Here is a 24,779-nt window from a genome sequence, read left to right on the forward strand (position 1 = left end):
TGTTATATATTTTGTTAAGTTGATTACTTACAATATCCCAAATTTTTCAACTATTTTTAAATCGTGAGAAAATTGCGATTTTAACCAAGGAAAGGGGCGTTAGAGCAGGGGGAGCTGGGAGTCGCCAGTCAATTGCGTCATATCCGCGTTACCCTCGGTTTCCGCTCGTACTGCGTGGAGTCCTGGACAAATGCGGAAGTTGTAGTTGTAGCGTCTATCAAGCAACAAACGTTAGCTTGTTTCTTGCAGTCATTTTGGAACACAATTATTCTTTACCGATTGCAGCTGGTTCTGTTGACAAAGCATGCTTAATTTTATATTTTCCAAATGTAGCATTCGGTAATAGTTATGTTTATGTAAGGAAAGTATTATTGCTTTAGATTTGTGTTTAGTTTATTGACATTGTTTATCACGTCTGGTGTTTATGGCCATGTAAATAAACATAGCATGTGTTATACATAAAGATGAATCAGTATTTTGGCAAATGAGGTGGGCATGTTCGAATGTACTTTTACAACAATTGTTTAGAACACGTAAAACTGCGCAGCGTTATCACAACAATGAATTCGACAAATACAGTAATAATAATTTGTTACATTTATATAGCGCTTTTTCTGAGACCTCAAAGCGCTTTACATGGAAGGGGGAATCTCCTCAACCACCACCAATGTGCAGCATCCACTTGGATGATGCGACGGCAGCCATATTGCGCCAGAACGCCCACCACACACCAGCTTACTGGTGGAGAGGAGACAGTGATGAAGCCAATCAGTATATGAGGATGATTAGGAGGCCATGATGGACAGAGGCCAAGGGGCAAATTTGGCCAGGATGCCGGGGTTACACCCCTACTCTTTTTCGAAGGACATCCTGGGATTTTTAATGACCACAGAGAGTCAGGGCCTCGGTTTAACGTCTCATCCGAAGGACGGTGCTCTTTTGGCAGTATAGTGTCCCCGTCACTATACTGGGGCATTAGGACCCACACAGACCACAGGGTGAGCGCCCCCTGCTGGCCTCACTAACACCTCTTCCACAGTAACATCTATGATAACCAATGTAGTATTAAACCTTACTTTTTTTGCTGTTAATTCATTTTAATGAAATAAGTGTGATGAGGTTCAAGAGTCAGGAAGGAAGAAGACGGGGGTCGGTGTGACTGGGACTCATACTTTATTAAAATAAAACAAAACAAACAAAAGTCGCGCACAACGCGCATTCACTGTGGCAACCGCGACGGCACAAAACAGTTCAAAAATGAGAGCTCGGATCCACCGGTTTTCTTTCTCTGCGTCCAGTTTTCTCTTCAGTCTCTCTCTCGTTCCAGCGTGCGGCTTATAAGCGGTCTCTCCACGCGGATCACTGCAATAAGACACAGGTGTTCGTCATTTGCACTTGACCTACTTGCGTCCCGCTCGTCTCTTCTCTCTCCCGTTACAGACCGCGCTGAACCACGCCCCCCTCGCAACAAAAATCATGTCATTAAACGCAGCATTTATAAAAATAGAACTTAGCCTCATCCATGAACATGATTTTTCGATTCCCGTCTGACTGATTTACATCCACGGTGGAGTTTAAAACGACAGTTCCCATCATTCCACGCTCCTTCACATTGTCATCAAGCTACGCCGTTGTTGTTGTTTGGAATGTAGCGGCAAAAAAAATCTTGCATATTGTACTTTTTTTGGGATGGATGGATTGTCATGTATGTGTGTTATATTTGAGTAAATAGAATCCTTAAGTTGTATTTTGTTGTCTATTATATGTAGTAATTCATTTGCTGTCTAATTGACGTCTAGTCTATTCTTGGGCTACGTTTAGACATCTATTAAAGTTTCACTGACAGCCCAAAATTAGCCTTGTTTAGGCCTAGACGTCAGGGCTGTGTTTGGTAATGCAAAATTGCTAACTGGGGAGTGAGAAACTGGTTTATTGAAACAAGTAGTGGTGAGTACCAGTAGGTGACGATAATGGTGAATGTCTTTGAATAATGAGGATGAGGTATACCGACATGTTTCCAACACTCACAACTTGTGAAATGACTCAAAAAGGGCTATTAGGGTCCAATGAAATTTATTATAATTGTTTTATTTTGCATCACATTAAAGCCCCACTAGGTAGGAATTCCGTTTTGGTCAAACAACGACCCCTAGTGTCGCTGTGGACTACTTGTATTTAACGTTACTGTCGTAAATACCACTCACGCAGAGCAGTCTCTTCACTCACGGCCTGATCCCCTCCCCCCTGTATACCGGTCCCTGTTCAGTCGGATGGAAGCTGTAACGAGTGGAAATAAGGTGTGTCCCCTTTAAGAGCTGTGCGCGCCCTGTTGAACTGTCGGCAGCCTGTATTGTATGTGCGCCTCGAACACCCCGTAAGCGGGTTGTTTCTGTTTGATGCTCATTCTTGTCCTATTTTTGTCTATCAAGTAATGCTGTGGACGGTAGAACGTGTGACAGACAGTTACACGAGTTCGATTGGGGAATAAACACAACGCGTTACAAATCGTCGGACATCGAACAAGCACAGCTAGCCTCCTCAGAATATGTCTAAGTTACTAATCCATCAACAAGAACACCAGGTGCTTTTTAGCTCACACCAACGAGTGAAAGCTTGTCCGAGTGATATACAATATAAGCAATATAGTACTTACAAGTCCAACAGCATGTGAGGACGTGTTGGGGGAAGTGAGGTAGCCTATGCCGTAAATCAGTAGAATTTTGTAGTTCTTTTTGTGCTCGGGTAACTACCCTAACCCAGAAGTTTAAAAGTACGATTAAAAACCATACAGACCCCGTCAGGCTATGGCAGACGTTTCATTCAACCTATTGTAAGTCGATGTACCATCACAAGAGTCTTGGAAATATATTATGAAGGTTGAAAAGTTACCTGGTGCTGCTTTAAAGGTCGAACATTATCAGATATGCTGGACCTGAATATTCGAATATTCGTTCGGTGGGTTGGTATTCGATTTGAAAATTTGACATTCGAATATTCAGGTTTTTTTTGTTTTTTTTTGCACACCTGCATCCCCCTCGAAACGCTTCTAATTCGCGCTTGAATATGTTCAACACTATAAAATCTGACGAAATACAATACTCTTTTTTACAATCATCTTATATAGCCTAGTCATTCTTAATACGATGGACAGTTGAAGGAACCCAACCTTGTTATATTTAATAAATATATGTGCTTCTTCTTGGCCTACTAAAGTGTTCCTGCAACGGGAGTGTTCTCTGGCTAGAGCGCAGAACAGCGGAGTGTGTGTGGACAGAAGCGCAGAACAGAGGAGTGTGTGTGGACAGAAGAGCAGAACAGCGGAGTGTGTGTGGACTAGGGATGTCAACGATTAATCGACGATCGATTAATTGTCGATAATACATTTAATCGATACAACTTATCGATCATCGATTAAGCAGGTCTTCATGCGCGCGCGCTGCTCATTCGCGAAACATGTAAAGTGAGCGCGCTGGAGTTATGTTTGGGACCATTTTACACCTTCATCATGACTATAAGTTTGCGTGTTCATTCGCAGCCTTTTGTTTTGTGCAAATGTAAGTTGTAATACTGTTTATTTTCTGTAGGCCTATCTATATCTGATTTATCTCATATTGGATGCATTTGGTTAAGAATTAACTCTGTAGTAAAGCGTCAGCTTCAGTGCGCGCAGCTCAAACGGCAGTGCACGACTAATAATGACTATTGGGACTGTAATATTACATAACATTATAAAGAGAACAATATTGTAATAAAACATTGTGAATTATGTGGGTTTAGTTGCCGTGTCGCGTTGCTCCAGGAAGACCGCGTCCACAACATAAGTTCTGAATGAATGGCACGTAACTTAGTTCAAGTTCACTTGTGCATGAATTTGCGTCATTTTATGCAGATATAATTTGTAATATTATGTTTATTTTGAATATATCTTATTAATCTCATATAGGATGCGTTTCTTTTAGATTTAAATAACGTGCTAGCAAAGTGCTCCAGTTTAACGGTAGCAGATTCATTCAGCGCGTGCAGTTGTTCCAGGAAGAGCGCGTCCACAACAGTCACACATTCGCGTTGGTGACACGTTGTATTAGTAGTTATATTTGATTATTAAATAATTAATTTAATTATCAATCACAACGAAACATTTTACAATCCTACTAGCCCTTTATTTATATTTAAAACCATTCTAATTGATTTGGTGAGGAACATAGCGTTTTGAGCAGCATTTGCAGACCCTGTCATGCTGTCATAGCCACTGCAGTAGACGCATATCGCAGTATTAAGGCTAACGATTAATCGATTAATTGATCGTTAATTTAAACGACGATCGATCATGGGAATTTGTGAAAATTGACATCCCTAGTGTGGACAGAAGAGCAGAACAGCGGAGTGTGTGTGGACAGAAGAGCAGAACAGCGGAGTGTGTGTGGACAGAAGAGCAGAACAGCGGAGTGTGTGTGGACAGAAGAGCAGAACAGCGGAGTGTGTGTGGACAGAAGAGCAGAACAGCGGAGTGTGTGTGGACAGAAGAGCAGAACAGCGGAGTGTGTGTGGACAGAAGAGCAGAACAGCGGAGTGTGTGTGGACAGAAGAGCAGAACAGCGGAGTGTGTGTGGACAGAAGAGCAGAACAGCGGAGTGTGTGTGGACAGAAGCGCAGAACAGCGGAGTGTGTGTAGACAGAAGCGCAGAACAGCGGAGTGTGTGTGGACAGAAGCGCAGAACAGCGGAGTGTGTGTGGACAGAAGAGCAGAACAGCGGAGTGTGTGTAGACAGAAGAGCAGAACAGCGGAGTGTGTGTGGACAGAAGTGCAGAACAGCGGAGTGTGTGTGGACAGAAGAGCAGAACAGCGGAGTGTGTGTGGACAGAAGAGCAGAACAGCGGAGTGTGTGTGGACAGAAGTGCAGAACAGCGGAGTGTGTGTGGACAGAAGAGCAGAACAGCGGAGTGTGTGTGGACAGAAGTGCAGAACAGCGGAGTGTGTGTGGACAGAAGCGCAGAACAGCGGAGTGTGTGTGGACAGAAGAGCAGAACAGCGGAGTGTGTGTGGACAGAAGAGCAGAACAGCGGAGTGTGTGTGGACAGAAGAGCAGAACAGCGGAGTGTGTGTGGACAGAAGAGCAGAACAGCGGAGTGTGTGTGGACAGAAGCGCAGAACAGCGGAGTGTGTGTAGACAGAAGCGCAGAACAGCGGAGTGTGTGTGGACAGAAGCGCAGAACAGCGGAGTGTGTGTGGACAGAAGAGCAGAACAGCGGAGTGTGTGTAGACAGAAGAGCAGAACAGCGGAGTGTGTGTGGACAGAAGTGCAGAACAGCGGAGTGTGTGTGGACAGAAGAGCAGAACAGCGGAGTGTGTGTGGACAGAAGAGCAGAACAGCGGAGTGTGTGTGGACAGAAGTGCAGAACAGCGGAGTGTGTGTGGACAGAAGAGCAGAACAGCGGAGTGTGTGTGGACAGAAGTGCAGAACAGCGGAGTGTGTGTGGACAGAAGCGCAGAACAGCGGAGTGTGTGTGGACAGAAGAGCAGAACAGCGGAGTGTGTGTGGACAGAAGTGCAGAACAGCGGAGTGTGTGTGGACAGAAGAGCAGAACAGCGGAGTGTGTGTGGACAGAAGAGCAGAACAGCGGAGTGTGTGTGGACAGAAGAGCAGAACAGCGGAGTGTGTGTAGACAGAAGTGCAGAACAGCGGAGTGTGTGTGGACAGAAGCGCAGAACAGCGGAGTGTGTGTGGACAGAAGCGCAGAACAGCGGAGTGTGTGTAGACAGAAGCGCAGAACAGCGGAGTGTGTGTGGACAGAAGCGCAGAACAGCGGAGTGTGTGTAGACAGAAGCGCAGAACAGCGGAGTGTGTGTAGACAGAAGCGCAGAACAGCGGAGTGTGTGTAGACAGAAGAGCAGAACAGCGGAGTGTGTGTGGACAGAAGCGCAGAACAGCACAGTGTGTGTGGACAGAAGTGTAGAACAGCGGAGTGTGTGTGGACAGAAGCGTAGAACAGCGGAGTGTGTGTGGACAGAAGTGCAGAACAGCGGAGTGTGTGTGGACAGAAGAGCAGAACAGCGGAGTGTGTGTGGACAGAAGAGCAGAACAGCGGAGTGTGTGTGGACAGAAGAGCAGAACAGCGGAGTGTGTGTGGACAGAAGCGCAGAACAGCGGAGTGTGTGTGGACAGAAGAGCAGAACAGCGGAGTGTGTGTGGACAGAAGTGCGTGCCTGAGCTTGTGTTTTGGGTTAAGCTGTGTTGCTCTGACATTGTGGAAAATAGAATAATAGAAACAAAATGTATTAGCCTTTTTACCCGTTATTAGCCTATTAATCGAAATTAATCTCGTTTTTAATTTAACTTAATTTCGTTTTTCTTTATTTAAATTTCATTTTTCTTTATTTAAATCTACCCTTTACTGTGTCAGTAATTTGTTAGTCAGAAAAATATTAGACTACCTTATTAAAAGTATTGCTTAAGTTGACAGACCTGTGTGTGTGTGTTGTGCGAGTGTATTTACTTTGTGTTGTTCATGGGGAAGATGTGTTTAATATCACTAGTGCAGTGTCCGTTCTCAGAGCATATAAGCCCTGCCCGTGTGAGGTGTTCAGTAGTTTATTAAAAGTTTATTAATTCTGATCGTCTCGCGTGTCCATCTATATTGCACCAATTGCGACACTGCACTCCCTTGTGAAGTCGATTGGATGAACGGTTCTCGAAATAATCAAAATGCAAACGGACAGACAGACACATAGAGAATAATGAACTTACCGTAATGAGATATTTATGTGTGTTTTAAAACTTCTGAAGGTGATTTTACATTTCCTCAGGATCTTCTTTGCTTTCGGTTTCTGCTCAAAGGTGTTTCCTCAGATGGCCTCAGGTGTCAACAACAAATAAACCCCGCCCATCTCTCTTCTTCTTCATTCAGTGTTCTGGCGGGTTTAGTTCTGTCGTGAAGGATGTTTAGCGCCTCCTACTGTATACTGGAGTGTGAGACATCATGACTTCTTCAATCTCTAAGCCTTGCTTTCATCTATTATTCTTTATTTCTATTCATTCCTTTCCACTTACTTAAATTTTGAGTTAAGTTTTTTTTTCAATAGACTTTTTTTCTGAACTATTTTTTTTGTAATTAATTTACACTCCACATCTCTTTCAATATACATCACATTTATCTGTGTTTGTTTTATTCATGAGAAATAGATTATTATAATCTAGTAAATGTGATGTCTTCTGTTTCTGAAGGGTTTCAGTTTTTTTGATTTATGAATATTGTAATATTCTTGGTAATAAACTGCACACAAAAATCTGATTAAATGTATTGGGAGAAATATTTCGTGTGTGGTTATACATCAAATATAACCATATGATGGCAAAGCCTAAATAAATTTACTATAGTCTCTGGGTGCTGTTTACAAAAAAGAACATTTTGTATTAATATCTTTATTGATTTTCTATAAGAATGTATAAACAGGATAAACATGATGTATAATCTGAAAGGAAACTGCTCTTATCTTCTATTCTGAATATTTAAAAAAGAGCAGTGGCGTCTGCTGATTGGCTGATCTTCATTTCCTTTTCTCCAGTGAGAATCCCTTTCAAGCTCAAAATATTGACAACCTGGACAACAAACCAAAACTAAACTTTATTGAGCAGTTCCAAATCACATCATAAATATATACAGTATATATATATATATATATATATATATATATATATATATATATATTGTTTTATGGTGCTTAATTTAACCCCTTGTTCGGGTCTTAAATATAGACACCTTCTACCTTATTTTGTTTATTCTCAGGTTAGGTAAAGTCAGTCGAATTCGTTCTAAACAATAAGTACATACATTTCCATACTTACAATTCAGTCGAAAGACTGCTCCGTGGTTTAGTTCAGCTCAATCTTTAGTAAAACAGAGACTTAAGGCAGGCGAGCTTCTTAATTTAAATTAGATGTATTTTTTATTAAATACAGGTTAACTAGTTTACATAAAAGGTACTAATATATAAAATAAAAATAAAAGTAAATCAAAATCAAATAATTTGCAAGCTTTCATCTTCATGAGGCGCAATGGCAAGGCATCTAACACCGGAGAGGCCGTCCTTGGTGAACCAGCGTCTGACTTTGACATTCCTTACAATACTTTTTATAGTCCACACGCCCTCCGCACAGATTCAGTCCTTTACAGACAATCTGTCCAATCCGAAGTCTTGCACTGTCCTCCATTCTGGAAACCCCTTTGCAAACTCCATATATAAAGCTCTTTCCTTTGTTCTCCTTTGCTTGCTGTTCTGGACCCTCTGCCTTTCTCCTGCGTATCATGCTCCTCATCAAACGGGTAATGCTTGCCATTTCTACTTTGCTAAGATACATGCTTTTTACTGCTTAGTGTTACTTCTATCTACTGATTAAATGTTTTAGTATAAGTACATCATTGTCGTTTCTTGCATGCATTACTACAATAAAAGGTTATTACAAAAACAAGTTGTGATGTCTTTCTTAATAAAACAGATTCATAATAAAGACTTTTATAACACAAGTTGTGGTGTCCTTCTTAATAAAACAGATTCTCAATAAAGACTTTTACAAAACCAGTTGCAGTGTCTTTCTTATACAACACTCTTTCTTACTAAATCATAAACTTGGTTAATAACATACATAAGCTTATACATGAAAGTCATTGGTTAATACAGAATAAATTGCATATATATTCCACTTACAAAGTTAAAAGTGTGGATAATATCATGTCAGCCTATATATATATGAGGCATTATAAGAGAATAAATTGCATGTTGACCTAACAATATATATACACACTCACCTAAAGGATTATTAGGAACACCATACTAATACTGTGTTTGACCCCCTTTCGCCTTCAGAACTGCCTTAATTCTACGTGGCATTGATTCAACAAGGTGCTGAAAGCATTCTTTAGAATTCGAGCTTTGTGACATGGTGCATTATCCTGTGGAAGTAGCCATCAGAGGATGGGTACATGGTGGTCATAAAGGGATGGACATGGTCAGAAACAATGCTCAGGTAGGCCGTGGCATTTAAACGATGCCCAATTGGCACTAAGGGGCCTAAAGTGTGCCAAGAAAACATCCCCCACACCATTACATCACCACCACCAGCCTGCACAGTGGTAACAAGGCATGATGGATCCATGTTCTCATTCTGTTTACGCCAAATTCTGACTCTACCATCTGAATGTCTCAACAGAAATCGAGACTCATCAGACCAGGCAACATTTTTCCAGTCTTCAACTGTCCAATTTTGGTGAGCTCGTGCAAATTGTAGCCTCTTTTTCCTATTTGTAGTGGAGATGAGTGGTACCCGGTGGGGTCTTCTGCTGTTGTAGCCCATCCGCCTCAAGGTTGTGCATGTTGTGGCTTCACAAATGCTTTGCTGCATACCTCGGTTGTAACGAGTGGTTATTTCAGTCAAAGTTGCTCTTCTATCAGCTTGAATCAGTCGGCCCATTCTCCTCTGACCTCTAGCATCAACAAGGCATTTTCGCCCATAGGACTGCCGCATACTGGATGTTTTTCCCTTTTCACACCATTCTTTGTAAACCCTAGAAATGGTTGTGCGTGAAAATCCCAGTAACTGAGCAGATTGTGAAATACTCAGACCGGCCCGTCTGGCACCAACAACCATGCCACACTCAAAATTGCTTAAATCACCTTTCTTTCCCATTCTGACATTCAGTTTGGAGTTCAGGAGATTGTCTTGACCAGGACCACACCCCTAAATGCATTGAAGCAACTGATCTACCATGTCTCTCAAAACGTCATTAACGAGTACCTGGAAAACCGCTGGGCTGTTGGAAAGCCCGAAAGGCATAACCAAATATTCAAAGTGCCCCCTAGGGGTATTAAAGGCGGTTTTCCATTCATCCCCCTTCCTGATGCGAACCAAATGATATGCATTACGTAAGTCCAGTTTCGTGAAAATCGATGCTCCCTGCAACCTCTCGAAAGCTGAAGACATCAACGGCAAAGGATAAGAATTCTTTACCGTGATGTTGTTCAGCTCTCGGTAATCAATGCAAGGTCGCAGAGAACCATCCTTCTTCCCAACGAAAAAGAACCCCGCCCCCGCAGGAGAAGAGGAAGGCTGGATGAACCCAGAGGCTAGAGAATCAGAAATATATTTCTCCATGGCCTCCCTCTCGGGAACAGAAAGAGAGTAAAGTTTGCCCTTAGGCGGAGATTTACCTGGCAGTAGATCTATTGCACAGTCATAGGAACGATGCGGAGGGAGAGAAGCAGCACGAGACTTACTGAACACCTCCTTCAGGTCGAGGTACTCCGCGGGCACGTTAGACAAATCCGCTGCCTCACTCTGAAACACAGAACCAGACACAGAGGGACAGGCAGACACTAAACAGGACTCATGACAGTGGTTACTCCATGTGGAAACAGTGTTAGTGCACCAGTCGACACGGGGGTTGTGTCTGGACAGCCACGGGTGTCCCAAAACCACTGGTGCAAGTGGTGAGTCCATGAGTAAGAATGAAATGAGTTCTGTGTGATTGCCAGAAGTAATGAGGGTGATGCTTTCAGTAGAATGTGTAATCCGGGGAAATTCTTGACCATTGAGTACGCACTCAATGGTCAAGAATTTCCCCAGTTTGACAGTAATCTGACAGTAATTTGACAGTAATCTGGTGCGAGAGAGGAGTGATGGGGATCTGAAGCTTAAGTGCCAGTTTGAAGTCCATGAAATTACCCTCCGCTCCCGAATCCAGTAGTGCGTTGGTGCAGTGCGTCGATGTTCGCCATCTCAGTCTTACCGGGAGGAGGGTCGATGATGGTGATGAGGTCTTCTCGGCGGAGATCCCACCCGATAGTAGCCTCATATTTACTACCGGCCTTGCTCTTTTACCGGGCAGGAGTGGATGAAATGGCCCGCCCGGCCACAGTATAGACAGAGTCCTTGGGATCTCCGCCTTTCCCTCTCCTCCCGGGAAAGCCGAGCTCTCCCCACCTGCATGGGCTCGAGGTCGGATGCGGGGCTGAGCGCGCTCGCACCACCGGGCTGGTCCTCTGTGCTGGGCTGTGGATGGCTGGGACGCGCCAATCTGGTCACACGATTCAGTCGAGCGTCTACTCTCAGAGCAAGTTCCACCAGTCCATTCAGTGTCTCTGGTAAGTCCATAACATAAATCTCCCTTTGAACGCGGTCAGCCAGCCCATGCAGGAACATATCCCACTGCGCCACCTCGTTCCAACGGCACTCTGCGGCCAGGGTGCGGAACCGGATGGAAAAGTACGCCACCGAGCCTTCTCCCTGTCGCAGTTCGGCGAGTAATCTGGCCGCCTCCTTACCCGCCACTGCACGATCGAAAACTCTCTTCATTTCTTCGGAGAGTGCCTGGAACGAGGTGCAGCAGTCGTCTCCGTTCTCCCACACCGCCGTTCCCCAAAGTGCTGCTCTCCCTGACAGCAGGGTTAATACGAATGCCACCTTAGCCTGTTCGCTCTTTGATGTTTTCCACTCTAGCTTGAAGTTCATCAAGGCTTTTTGTCGTTAAAATTGCTAGTTCTGTCCACAATCTGAATACATGTCTTGCCGTACCAAGGAGAAGGTTGTGCATTGGATCTATGACGACAAATTTGATGGCATCATAGTAACTCAAGCGGAAAAGTTCTGACCATCTAGCTCCATCTTGCGTTCAATTCTTTTCTGTTCTGCCTTCGTCCTTGCCCGTTTGGATAATCCAGCATAGTGTGTGTGATCTTTTGACGTGCGTGGCTCCCACGAAGACCGCTCAAATCCTGAGTAGTCCATTTTTTCAACAAATTCTTTCTTGCTGAACGTCTTCAAACACTTGTGCTATCCTGCAAATGCAAGTTAAATGCAATATGTTACACACACATATTTATATCTGAGCATTCAATGAAACAGACCAACTGCTATCCATTAAAAAATAACCTATGTAAACATTTACATATTGATTTTACTGATTCAATGATCAATATCAATGTTTATTAATTATAGCAAAGAATGCTCTGTAAACCTGATGTCCTAAGAAAGAGCTGTCTTCCAGAATCAGGCCATGCCAAAGTTCTTGAAGCTCATCAACCAAGGGCTCTAAGAAAGCATTCATGTTTAGTGATGGCTCTTTTGGTGCAGGTATTAGTCCAACGAGAATCATATTTCCTTCCTTAAAACGCTCTTCATGAGGTAGATTCAAAACGACCAAGTAGACGGCTCCAACTGAATAAGGTGCATCTTTGAAAGGTTGGAAGGTTATAGCTCATAACTCTCTGTAATATCTGGGCAAAACTCTGAGCTAGAATCTGGTCATCAGTGTTCAGTAACAGATTGAACAGATTGGAGTTTTCAATAAGAAGCGGATCCTTGTTGTGTTTTATGATCAGAGTAATCCCGCCTGTGTTAATCTAGGAGAAGAGATGTTCTCACAATAATAAACTGAAGGGTTCAGAGAACGCCTTATAAAACTCTGCTGTAATACCAGCATTACCTGGAGACTCGCTGATTTAAGATGATTCATGGAAACAACCATTTACACTATCCAGACTCAAAATGAGGAGCCCAGAGGTATATAACAACTTACAGAAATTATAGCAATAATTATTAGTTGTCTTGGGTCGTCCTTGATGAAACATCAGCATTGAGTTCAGAAATGCTATAATAACGGGCGCTAGACTTCTCTAACCTGAAGAATCATGCAGAGTTTTGTTCATCTTGCTCCTCCTAGATATTTGTTTCCTAGATGTTTCTTTTATTCTTTGTAAAGCACTTTAGTCTTCTTCTTCTTCTTCTTCTTGCTTTTTTACGGCGGATCGCAGACAGATATGTGCATTACCGCCACCTATCTAGGAAATGGACCATTGACACAACTATAACCTCTATTTACCCGCACAGAGGCTTCATAGAGTTTCATCCGGCGCTGCGTGTTCAGCTCCTCCGTCTACTCTCAGCCCCCATGACAGGTAGAAAAAAATAAAAATAAATAAGCACTTTAGTCTTCTTCTTCTTGTTACTATTTAACGGTGGTTGGCATCCAGCTTATTGGTGCATTTCCGCCACCTTCTGCTCCGGAGTGTGAACCAGAAAATAGGTTTACAGACTAAATCCCCTTCCCCACTCACACACACACACACACTTCCCAGTCATTCTGCAAAACAATAATAATAATAATAATTATTATTATAATCATGACAACAACAATATTTATACTTTTAACCCTCCTCAATACTACATTTCTTCATATCCTATTAAAAACCCCTATTTCTCTTAAGAAAGTCATAAGAATTCTAGTCTGAACCCTATCACTGCTCAATAGCCCTTTTAATGTAATGTTCTGAACTCCCATCTCCCTCAACTTATTCCTCATCATCTCTCTCTGAGCTCCATATCTACTACATCTCAAAACAATATGCTCTACTGACTCCTCTTCCTGGCATCCATCACATAGTCCAGTATTATGTTTCCCTATCAATTTAAGCGTTTTATTTAGTAAACAATGTCCCAATCTTAATCTAGATATCACCATTTCTTCTCTCCTATTTCCATTTCCACTATCTTTAACGTCCCTTTGAATTTGATATAAGTGTCTCCCTTTCCCCTCTCTATCCCAACTTTCTTGCCACTTTTGATTTATTTTCTCCCATATCACACTTTTAACCTCTGCTTTACTAATACTAACTTGCATTTCTATATTTCCCTTTGTTAATGCCCTTTTTGCTAATTTATCTGCCAATTCATTCCCCCTTATCCCAACATGTCCTGGTACCCATATAAACTTTACCTGTCTACCTTGATTAACTATTCTTGTTACTGACTGGAGTACTTCAAACAGAATATCTTGACGACTTTTGGATTTGAATGATCTTAAGCTTGTTAATACTGAAAGCACTTTAGTCAACTTTGGTTGTGTTTTAAACGTGCTCTAGAAATAAATGATTGATTGATTGATTGATTGATTGATTGATTGCTTCTGACTGTTGTGATGTCAGTCTGTGTTCCCCTGTCTTTTCATGTTCAGTAGTTCCCTGTTATGTCTATTAGTCTCCCCAGGTGTTTCAGATTAATCACGCCCCCTTGTTATCTTGTTTAGCTTGTTTGTCCTTGTATTTAAGCCCTGTGTTTTAGTTCAGTGATGGTGAGTTCTTCTGTCACGATGTGGTAGAGACAAGGAGGAAGCAGGATCCAAATGCAGCACACTTTATTCCATAAACCAGACTTTAAAAACACAGGTTAGGGAACTGGGGCCTGTTCTTCGTACGTCGCTAACTCAGTTAGCTGGATTTGATTGTTGGCGATTAGGCATGATCTTGGATTGTTTGGTTCTTCGACGCTCATCCTGGACTTGCTGTCATAACAACAGGTGCGCAATCTTAAACCTGCTCGGGAGCAGAGGCTTATTTCATGTTAACAGGATTAGACTGCGGCTTCATAAGCGGAGCTGATACGGGAAGTCCAGCGCAGCGCGATAGTGCACTTTCTGAGATATATATATTTTTTTCTCGTGACTCGTGAGATTGTCGTTTACATTATTAATTTGTTGGAAACGCACATTTATTTTTGACTTGTCGGAGTCGGGCTTTTACTACAGCACAAACTGTTTGCATTGCCCTAAGATTATTTGCAAGTGGCTCTTTCCTTTACACTATTGGAGATGAGGAGAACTTGATGGAAAGTGCTGTCTGTGGTGTCATTCAGAGTTTACCTGGCGCTTTTAGGTTTAAAAAACCGTTTTATTTTTTTGTGGCATTTCCAAGCCACTTAAGACCCAATGTTGTAAAGCAGTTTTTTTTTTAGTTTTTTTTTGGCTACATAATTTATGAAGATCGTGCAATCATGACCATGCCGATTACAGTATATGTCACCTTCACTAACGTGATTGGTACCATAGACTATAGGCTGCCATCAAGGCCTCAATGAAGGGGATTATGTGAACAGAAAGGGGGTTCACAATGTAAATGTGCAGCCCAGTTACTATTGTGATTCTTAATATTCCAGATTAGTAATATTATATCAAATTAAAAAAAAAAGGCAGTTGACAAATCTTCCATATCACAAATGTGAAAGCAAAATGGCCAGGATCTGTGCATGACTTAAGCATTTTCAGAGATTCACATTTATGCATATTACTTGAAAGTGGTAAGGAAAGTTCCACAATTAAATATCAAGCTCACTGTATTACATACACTTATGCTGATCCTAACAGAACTGCATTTTCTCATAGGTGATTATGACATATTCCTGCCTGCAGACAGGTGTTTATGACCCCATTCCCTGACCCAAACCAGTTACAATGCAGCTCTAGCCAGGACAAGGGCACACAATGAAATGAACTTTGGCTAACTAAAGGGAAGATGTCAGTGTCTGAAAAGTCTGAGGGTTTCACACCTGACAGGGCCTGTGACATTGTTGCATGTGCCATATTACACAACATTGCCACACACAAAAAAAACACTTTTCATTAAATGTTTAATAAAAGACAAATATGCTTAGTTCCTTGAGTTTTATTTCAATTGTTCTTTGTAAAGAAAGGCCAGTGGCCAGTGGTCAAGTGCCTGCAACAAGAGATATTAGACACATGCCTCATGCAACAAATAAAAAGGGAAAGTTGGCTATACACTGCCCACCTGTAGGCCTATGTCTCCTCTGTCTGTGCAGACTCTTCTGTAGGCCTTTCTGTAGATGTGGAATCCTGACACTTATATTGCAGCCATAAAGCATAAAAGTATAAATTAAGTAAAGTTATTTATGCGCTTGTAGGTAGGCTAGTTCCTCCATATGACAGTTATCTGACAGGGTTTATTCACTGTCCAGTGCAATGGAAACAAATGGACATTACAAAGTCTTATACTTTCTTTCCTTTGGAAAGTTAGAAAATGTCCACTTACTGCACATATTTCAGCCACTGCTTTCTTGGGAACAGATACAAGTGTTGGTGTATTATGTAAAAGTGCACAAAAGAGGAAAACACAATGTCATTACAATGAACTACACTCGGGAAACATGTGATCAATAACTCATGGCAAAATATTTTTACATTAACATAAGTTTATCAGTTTTCACTTTCACAAGTCAAAGCAATTCATCATTACTCAAGATTTAACAGTTGAAATGACTATACAGCCAGGGCTGGACTGGTAATCTGGCATACCGGGCAAATGCCCGGTGGGCCGACGTGCTTTTTGGGCCGATACATCTCATACTTTTTTATTTTATTTCTTTTTTTTACGGCCCATAAAACTCATACATCGGCGGCCCATTCGTTTTGTTTTGTTTAATTGACGCCGCTGGGTTAGTGCCGGTGTAATGCATTGGTCAAAAAAAAAGTAAGCGTTAGTTTTTTTTCCACTGACAGACCGGCCCATGAAACGCGTAGATCAGCGGCCCATTGGTTGTTTTCTTGATTGACACTGGGCTGGCCCAATCACATCTTTAAACACCTCCCCCTTTGGGCTTTGAGTGAGCGTGCGTGTGTATCTGTCAAAATAGTCTGAGACATGGGCTGCGTTCCAGTCCAAAATTGTAATGCCCTTCACTTGCTAACTTCCCCTCCGTCTCGTTCACTCGGATGTACGTCATTGCGAGTGCCCACTACTGGCGGAAACTGCAATGGGCTGAATTGGAACGTCCTAAGCCCTTGATCACTTGGAATCAGCTATGGAGTTGATTTATTATTTACATTTGTTTTCCCTTTAAGAATTTGTTTCATGCAGCATCCAAATGTATATATGGTTTTTGGGTTGTTTTCAATTTAAAAAATGTGAATGAATATATCATAGTGTTGTTTGTTGTGGTGGTGATTAGACGAGATCTGTGATGACGTCACAATCGTACTGCATTGTGGGACATATAGGTGCCTGAAGTGTACATATGAAGTAGACTCGCTCCCTTGGTCAAAATCGAGGGAACGAGGGTCTGTCCGTCTAAACTTCCCTCGTCTACTTCACGAAGTGAAACGCACTTCAAAATGGCGGCGGGGATTCCCCCGAGGGGAAGTGCTTAGGGAAGTTCGCGAGTGCGTGTCTAAAAGTGGACTGGAACGCAGCACTGGAGAAGAAACGCAAAGAATGTGCAGAGAAATAGCGTGAAAAATAGATACTTAAAGCAGACGCTGTAAAATGTGTCAAAATATATGTTTTCTGCAGCAGCAGGACCTTCATCAGTTCCCGTGGCTGATGAGGAGGATAGTGAGGAGGATCAGGAGAGAGATGAGAAAGGGTAGAGTCTGCGGTAAGCAGAACTACGTTCAAAACACTTTGGCTATGAGTATAGGAACCCATTACCCAGTTACGCATTATTTCCACATCTGCATAGTTGACGATTACAGAAATTTACTAGAAGTTTAAAGAGACGCGTTTTTATCCATGTTTTCCGCCAAAATAAAAGCTTGATGCAGTTTGCGTCAAAATAAAAGATCATGTGCTTATCTCTTTCAAGTTTAGAAATTAGTACAAAACTAATTATGAAAGTTTTCTTTATTTTTCAGTGCATTTGTTTTACAATATATGGCTATACACTGAAAACCCTAATAAGTTGATTGAACTCAATTGATTTGAGTAAACTCGTTCCCTCAATTTAATTGAGTAATGGGCTCTCCCAAAACGTGCATATTTAAGTTTCCTTAACTTGGTGCTTATGTAGACTTGACTTAAATTGTTTAGTTCACCAAACTTGACGATTATTGAATGTACTTAAACAATAAAGTTCACTTAACTTAGTGTTAATTTCAAGTGTACTTGTATATTTAAGTAAACTCAACAAGAAAATTTAACTGAAATTAGAATTCTAAATTTAATTCTAAATTTTAAAGTTATAATTTTTAACTGTAAGCTTTGTGCACACTGCACTTAAATAAAACAATGAACAACATATTGATCCTTTGAGTCTTTATTGACCAAAATGTCAAATGGAAATGAGTCACACCCGTACATAACTCTAAAGGTGGCAACAATGTCCAACACTACATCAATTGTACGACTCTAATCACTTAAACATTACACTTAAGTCTCACATTTGTGTTAATGTACTGACCAAATTTGCACAATATTACAGTACAAACTATACTGTAATTGAAATATTGTCACAAACACACTGTAGAGGTAGCAACAATGGTAACAATATACTAAATTAACTACAGCACATTAATTATAGAACTTTGAGCATTTAACAATTTAAACAATTTTTTCCTTCATAAATGGATAATGGAGTAAATCCAGGGGAAAAAACTAAACATTGTCAGTGATATTAAAGTCTCACAGTGACGTTTTTTAAACAAATATTTTCTGGGTCACAAACTGAAGAGGTAGTAACAATGGTAACAATATACCATATTATTTCTTGCAAATCATTTGTAGAACATTCTCACAGTGGTGTTAAAGTCTCACAGTGACGCTTTTTTAAACAAAAAGCTGGTTTGCCAAAGACTGCAATTTAGGCTTGAGAGAATTCTGTCCCATTGACATTAGCACACGCTGGATGAAATCAAACATGTTGGCAAGTGATTTTGGCTAATTCAGGTCTAGTGCGTAGATCAGACCGAAGAGGAGACACATAGCCTGTGGGAGGTCCTGCATTTTTTTCCATCACCACTTGACCTTCAAGTATTATCCCAATCGTAGTAGTTGAATGCAAGGAATTGGGGGGCTGGAGTTCAGTGTCCTCAAATAAGATTCCCACTGGCACATCAAGGATGGAGTTGCGATGATCAGACACCTAGTGAAAAAAAAGGCATAAATAGAGTATTGCGATCAGGAATCAAATGTTTATCAATGCATGTTTATCAGAACGTACACTAGATTTATTAAAAACACAAATAACTAACCCTAATCCCAAATATGGACAAGTATGCATTTGAAAATGTACATGTTTCCAGCAAAGACAATACTTTTTTATAAGTATGCAGTATAAATGACGTTTATTAATTTGAAGACTTGACCACATTTGTATTTTAAAGGAATAGTTCACCCAAACATGAAAATGCACTCACTCTCAGGCCATTCAATATATAGAGGAGTTGTTTTGTTTTTTTCATCTGAAAAGATTTGGAGAACTGTAGCATCACATCACTTGCTCACAAATTGATCAATCAGAAATGTATCATGAAAATATTGTCAATTACTGGTGAAACTGACAAAGTTTGCCCGGGAAAAATAACCCACATGGTCTAAGCAGTAGCTGCCATGTTCTTTCTTGCACAGAAAAAAAGATCATCAAATATGTATCTCACAGGTAAAGAAATAAGCTGTTGACATTTCAATAATCATAACATCACAAAATCATGAAGAAAATATCGTTAATTAATGTCGAGGTTGTCAAAGTTTGACCAGAAAAAAACCATCACTAACGTTAACTGGTAACATGTTCTTTTGCCGAGAAATACACGATTACACAATGATTACGTTTATATTTTACTAATTACTATTACTAATAAAATAAAGAATCGTTTGATATCGCATTTATCATCATATCATCACAAAACCATCAATAAAATAACGTTAATTAGTGGTTAACGTTATGTTGGAAAAGTTTGACCAGGAAATATTGTAATTAATGTTATGGCTGCGTTCTCTTTTATTATAGAACCGTGCAAGGATTTAAATAAACATATTTCAGTTTTAAAAAAGTCACACAAAATAACTTTATATCTTAATAGTTGTACTTACCGAGAATGGCACACCCCGTGACCGTCTTGAAATTTGCACTGGTGTCAGCAACAGATGATGCGAAAATCCCCAATTTTGTAATCCACCAATCAGTGCATTAGTTCTCTTGTTGCCAGGCAGAACTGCTTGCGTGGCCAATCGCATCAAAGGAAGACTAGAGAGAGCCATTTTAATTAAACCGATTTGAAATGAATTTGATTTAACGTTAAAATGTGTCATCGTTGTATTTCTGTTATTTTCGTATAGACTTGGGAGGTGGCTGTGAGGAACTATTTCATGCATTTTGGCATGTGGCATATATGTGCACGTCACGTGCCTGTTTATACAAATGTATGAGCTTGTATTAAAAGGCTACAGAGTGAAAACTGTGCAACCCCCAGTATTACAAAAACTCTTGTATATGGGTATTAAAGTTTATTTATCAAGTTTAAAGTATCAGGGTTTTAAATTTTTTTAATTTTTTTTATAAAAATCTGTTTATTTCCATTACGATCAATAATTGTAATATAATGAAAGCCATTTGTTTTCAGGTAAAATAAGAATGACACCTTGCACTCGAATAAAGCATGTATGAATGTATTATCATTTCACAGTCAAGAAAACAACATTTGTGAAAATGACCTTTTGTGAGGATTAATCATGATTTTGAGTTCAAAGCACTTGAGATCTTAAGTTTTTGTATTTTGAAGGTAAATAAGTTATTTGAACTTATATTTTTGAGTGACAGGGCCAAAATGCTAAATTTAAAGTAATGTTTAGTCAAGTACACTTGATTGTTTAAGTAAAGACAACATTAGGGTTTACAGTGTAGGCTACTGTCATGAGATTAATATTATAATTATTATTATGTAGTAGTGTAATATAGACAGACACTGTTACCAAAAGAAGTTTGATTTTTTCTTTGTTTAATTTGCACACTGAATATGGGTTGGAGCTTTTAATTTCGAACCCTCAAACTGCACCAGATTGATGAATATAACATTAAAATGCACAAAATTTTCTTAGGGGGAGCCTGCCCCCAAACCCCCCTAGAAGGACTGAGTTCCACCCACCACAGTTTTACCAAAAATCCTGTGAGAAACACTGCATTGCTATTAGAGCTGAGGATCTTTGCCCGAACCCGACGGGACCCGACGGGTTTGGTCGGGTTCGGTCTTAATTTCTATTATTTTACACGGGCTCGGGCCGGGCTCGGGCTCGCGCTTCGGGTTGCGTGGTAAATGAGCGGTCAGGTGATGTGTTTAGATTAGCGTGAAAATTTATCTTGAGGAGGTGAAATGGAGGCTGGTCTCTGGAGGACTTATTTTATTTCTTTGTTCCAACTTCCAAGTGGCCTCTAGCCTCCATTAGTCATGAATAAATGATGTTAAAAAAATGTATAAATTACTAATTTTTTTACGAAAGACAAAGGTGCTGTGTGCATGCGGCGCAGTCTCTTTTTTTCTTTCTCTCCCTTTTCCGCCGAGTGGTGCGTGTGCCGGCTCGCGGTGTGAAGCACGTGTCCCCGCTATTCTCCGACACTCTTATCACTGCTGATAGACAGCCTTTTGGACAGTCGGGCTGTAAACGGGTTCGGGCTTTTAAAAAGCTGTCAATCAAAATGTACTTGTCGGGCTCGGGCCTTTTCGGGCCGAACTTTTAAGGGCCGATTGCAGCTCTAATTGCTATGCCAATGCAGCTTATAGCTTGTTTTTTGGATGCATCACTGTGGAGTATAGTTTCTGTGGAGTATAAATAAATTACAATTTTGTACTTATTTCATCTGTTAACTCTCACTCGTTTATACTCACTCATTACATGGCATTAGTGGTTTTAATGAATGGGAGTTGAACAAAAACATATTCAAGGGCGTGCAAAGATGGGTGGTGTTTATGATCATATGTAGTGGGCCAGTCTGGGCCAAAATGCCAGGGCCGATTTTCTGTCCCAGTCCAGCCCTGTATACAGCCTTAATTTAATGCAGCAAAAATGATTTTACAGTGTAGGCTACCAAGATCTTTTCTTTTCTTTTTTTTCTCAGCCTTTTTCTTGGTTGATTTTATAATCAGACAACCATTTATTTAACAGTGCCTTTTATAAAAGAGACTATAATATAACAAAAAATTACGATTATGTAGAATATTTTTGTACTTCACTTTTGTTTGTTTCCATGTTCTAGTGTGGTGACTCTGACATTACAATGAACAAAGTAATTATGCAATTATTAAAGTACAAAAATATAGGCTAATAAGTGATAAAAACATCTAACATGGCCACTTCTAACGGATTTAAATTGTCTGCTACTTTTTGCCAGCCCTCTCGCCTGGCTTTTGCAGACTTTGAGGTGTTCCCTGGCGTTTTGATTAAACATTCAAATTCTGAATAAACTTCGACTATTAGTTCTTGCTCTGCTGAGGAGAAAAACTGAGCGCGCTCTTTGGCCACGCTGAGCAGCCAATAGCTATTGATGTTACGTATGACACTGAAGCTTCGATGCGCGTATCACACAAGCGACACAATAGCTGTGTCCCAATGTGAAGACTGCATCCTTCGAAGGACTGAAGACTTCAAGGATGCAGCCTTTGCGTCCTCCGAAGGACGCACTATGTAGCCTTCTAGGATTTCCTAATTGCGCAACCAGGTGTTTCTGATCACCGCTCCTCAACGGTGCGAGAGGACTGCTGCCATCCTGATCATTCATTTGATATAGCCTAATTGAGTAAACAGCTATGGAGCCAGAATTGGCTATTGTCATTTTTATGTTTTATATTTTACTGGAGGACATGGTGAGGATGTTTCAGCCCCGGCGCTGCCAGGTCATGTATTTTTGGTTTAGCCCTGTTTGAATATAAAACCCAATTGAATATAAAAAAGTCCAGTATTTCTCGCGCTCGTCATCGGCAGCTGTCACGGTTGCCAGGCGACAAGAACAATCCTCCATCTAGACCGGTCCGAGCGCTTCAGATGCGCCCTTTGATATGGGACATATCAAACAAATATGAGACTTTAATTTTCAAACTGATATGGGACTTTAATTGTCGGAACTGCATATTTCATTAAATATTCACGTACAAATGTGAAGTAACCTACTGAAGTACCTTTTTTCCCTCACATATGATTTTACATTAAACTACACAAAAGTATATAATGTAACAACCTTGAAAATATTCAGAAGTAAAATGCAGGAGTAGCATAATATAAATACAAACTATAATAAAAACCCTGACATGGAGTTTTTTCCCCTGCAGAATACATACCTGTAGTTTTACTCTTGATACTAAAAACTTGTTATTAAAAGTACTTTTTTCAGAAATTACTCTTTTTGAAAGTCTAATTATTATTCTAATAAATTCTAATAAAAGTCTACATCATTTTTTTCTTATTTTATGTACTGTAAATGTTTGTTGATTTTGATATGTTTAACGTATGTTGTTAATAGTTGGAAAAAGTACTTTAATGTAGCCCATGGAACAAATGATTTTCATTTACCAATCGTATTTGAAAAAAAAAAAAGGTATACAAGAGTTTGTTTCAAGTAGAAATTATGAATGTCAAAAAAATAAACAATGTCCAGAGCAATTCATTCTCTTTTATTTACACATTTAAAGTTACATAAAAATAATGTACAGATTTTCTTTCCTTTTAAAAAATAGTGAAAACAGTTAAAGAATATGTAGAAAAATAAAATATTTTTCAATCATTTTCTCAAGAAGAGAAAACAGCCTGTCCATCCTCTCCCTGCTCTCTTCGCCTCTGCCTTGGTGCTGGTGCTGCTGGTGCTGGCTCCTCCTCACCGTGGGCACCCACTGCTGAACTGGGCCCTGAGGACAAACCAGGGCCAAGTTTCAGCAGTGGGTTTCCCACTCACACCCTCACCTGTCCCAGGACACTTGCAATCCTAAGGGCAGAGCAAATGAACCATGGCTTGTTAACAACAACAGCACAATACATTGCAGCAAAGACGCGTGTATTAACTTTCTTACTTTGTATTTTTTTTCTCCTGAATTGCTCTAAAAAAGCTTAACACAGGGGTGCAATCTTAAGTGCATTGTTAACACTGCAAAATATGACACATCAAGACATGCATACAAAATACTTAAGAAATCATATTTCTATATACTCAATTTTGGTTAAAACCACATAGCTTGCATGACAGCACTACAAAAACACATACAAGTGAAACCCCATTGCCTTATCAACTGCTTTTCTTATTGTTGTGGGCTTTATAGGGTGAGTGATATTTCTTATAATACACAAGTGAGATAGACTAGTGCAAATATTACAAATAGGTCGTTAAACTAATAGCACAAGTTTTGCCTCAAACTACCTGACAAATGAAGCCACGCAATGGTGACGAAGGAGTTAAGATGAAGTTTATAATAAACTTAACTCGGTTTCGCTAGCTATTTAAGTAAATGAAAACATAATACTTACATTTAAATGTGAATTTGCTGTCCACCACCGATCTCTAGTCTCAACCGCCTTTAAAAATAAATAAATAAATGCTTGTCGTCAACGGCGCGCAATGAGTTATGGGGTAGAATAGGGTAGGATAGGCCGCTAAGTGTTCATTTATGTATCCTTCCTTTCACGGGGAAACGAAGGACGCATTTGGCGTCGCTTTTGAATCAGGGTAGCCTTCGTCGCGTCGCGATGACGCAACCGGTCTTCAAATACGGCCTTCGGAGGATGCAGAACTGAATTGGGACAGCCTTCATCGCGCCGCGGTGACGCAATCGGTCTTCAAATGCGACCTTCCAAGGATGCAGCCTTTGAATTGGGACGTCCTTCGTCGCGCCGCTGTGACGCAATCGGCCTTCAAATGCGACCTTCCAAGGATGCAGCCTTTGAATTGGGACGTCCTTCGTCGCGTCGCGATGACGCAATCGGTCTTCGAATGCGACCTTCCAAGGATGCAGCCTTTGAATTGGGACGTCCTTCGTCGCGTCGCGATGACGCAATCGGTCTTCGAATGCGACCTTCCAAGGATGCAGCCTTTGAATTGGGACATCCTTCGTCGCGTCGCGATGACGCAATCGGTCTTCGAATGCGACCTTCCAAGGATGCAGCCTTTGAATTGGGACGTCCTTCGTCACGCCGCTGTGACGCAATCGGCCTTCAAATGCGGCCAATCCGGCCTTCAAATACGGCCTTC

General features: G+C 40.8%; 2 protein-coding genes and 2 long non-coding RNA genes across 17 annotated transcripts in view; 2 read left to right on the forward strand and 2 right to left on the reverse strand.

Moving 5' to 3' along the window:
* Positions 1-24,779, reverse strand: part of LOC309495366 (uncharacterized protein) — a 242,578-nt gene that overhangs the window by 55,161 nt on the left and 162,638 nt on the right. The gene's annotated exons all lie outside the window — the stretch shown is intronic.
* Positions 586-24,779, forward strand: part of LOC309495508 — a 120,547-nt gene continuing 96,353 nt past the window's right edge. Inside the window, exon 1 of the long non-coding RNA XR_014204704.1 lies at positions 586-741. This is a non-coding gene — a long non-coding RNA (uncharacterized lncRNA). The remainder of the gene's footprint in view (positions 742-24,779) is intronic.
* LOC309494764 (uncharacterized protein) lies at positions 2,432-6,176 on the forward strand (the record flags this gene model as incomplete). The annotated part of the gene is made up of 4 exons (XM_082164174.1): positions 2,432-2,450; positions 4,358-5,224; positions 5,279-5,813; positions 5,992-6,176. 3 exons carry the CDS (start codon positions 2,432-2,434, stop codon positions 5,662-5,664), a joined length of 1,272 nt encoding a protein of 423 aa, XP_082020300.1. The 3' UTR covers positions 5,665-5,813; positions 5,992-6,176.
* LOC309495499 lies at positions 23,194-24,537 on the reverse strand. The gene is made up of 2 exons (XR_014204692.1): positions 24,059-24,537; positions 23,194-23,522 (listed from the first exon to the last, which is right to left on the reverse strand). It is a non-coding gene; the product is annotated as an uncharacterized lncRNA (long non-coding RNA).

Source organism: Leuciscus leuciscus (assembly GCF_965113295.1).
Source record: "Leuciscus leuciscus genome assembly, chromosome: 3".
Lineage (NCBI taxonomy): Eukaryota > Metazoa > Chordata > Actinopteri > Cypriniformes > Leuciscidae > Leuciscus > Leuciscus leuciscus.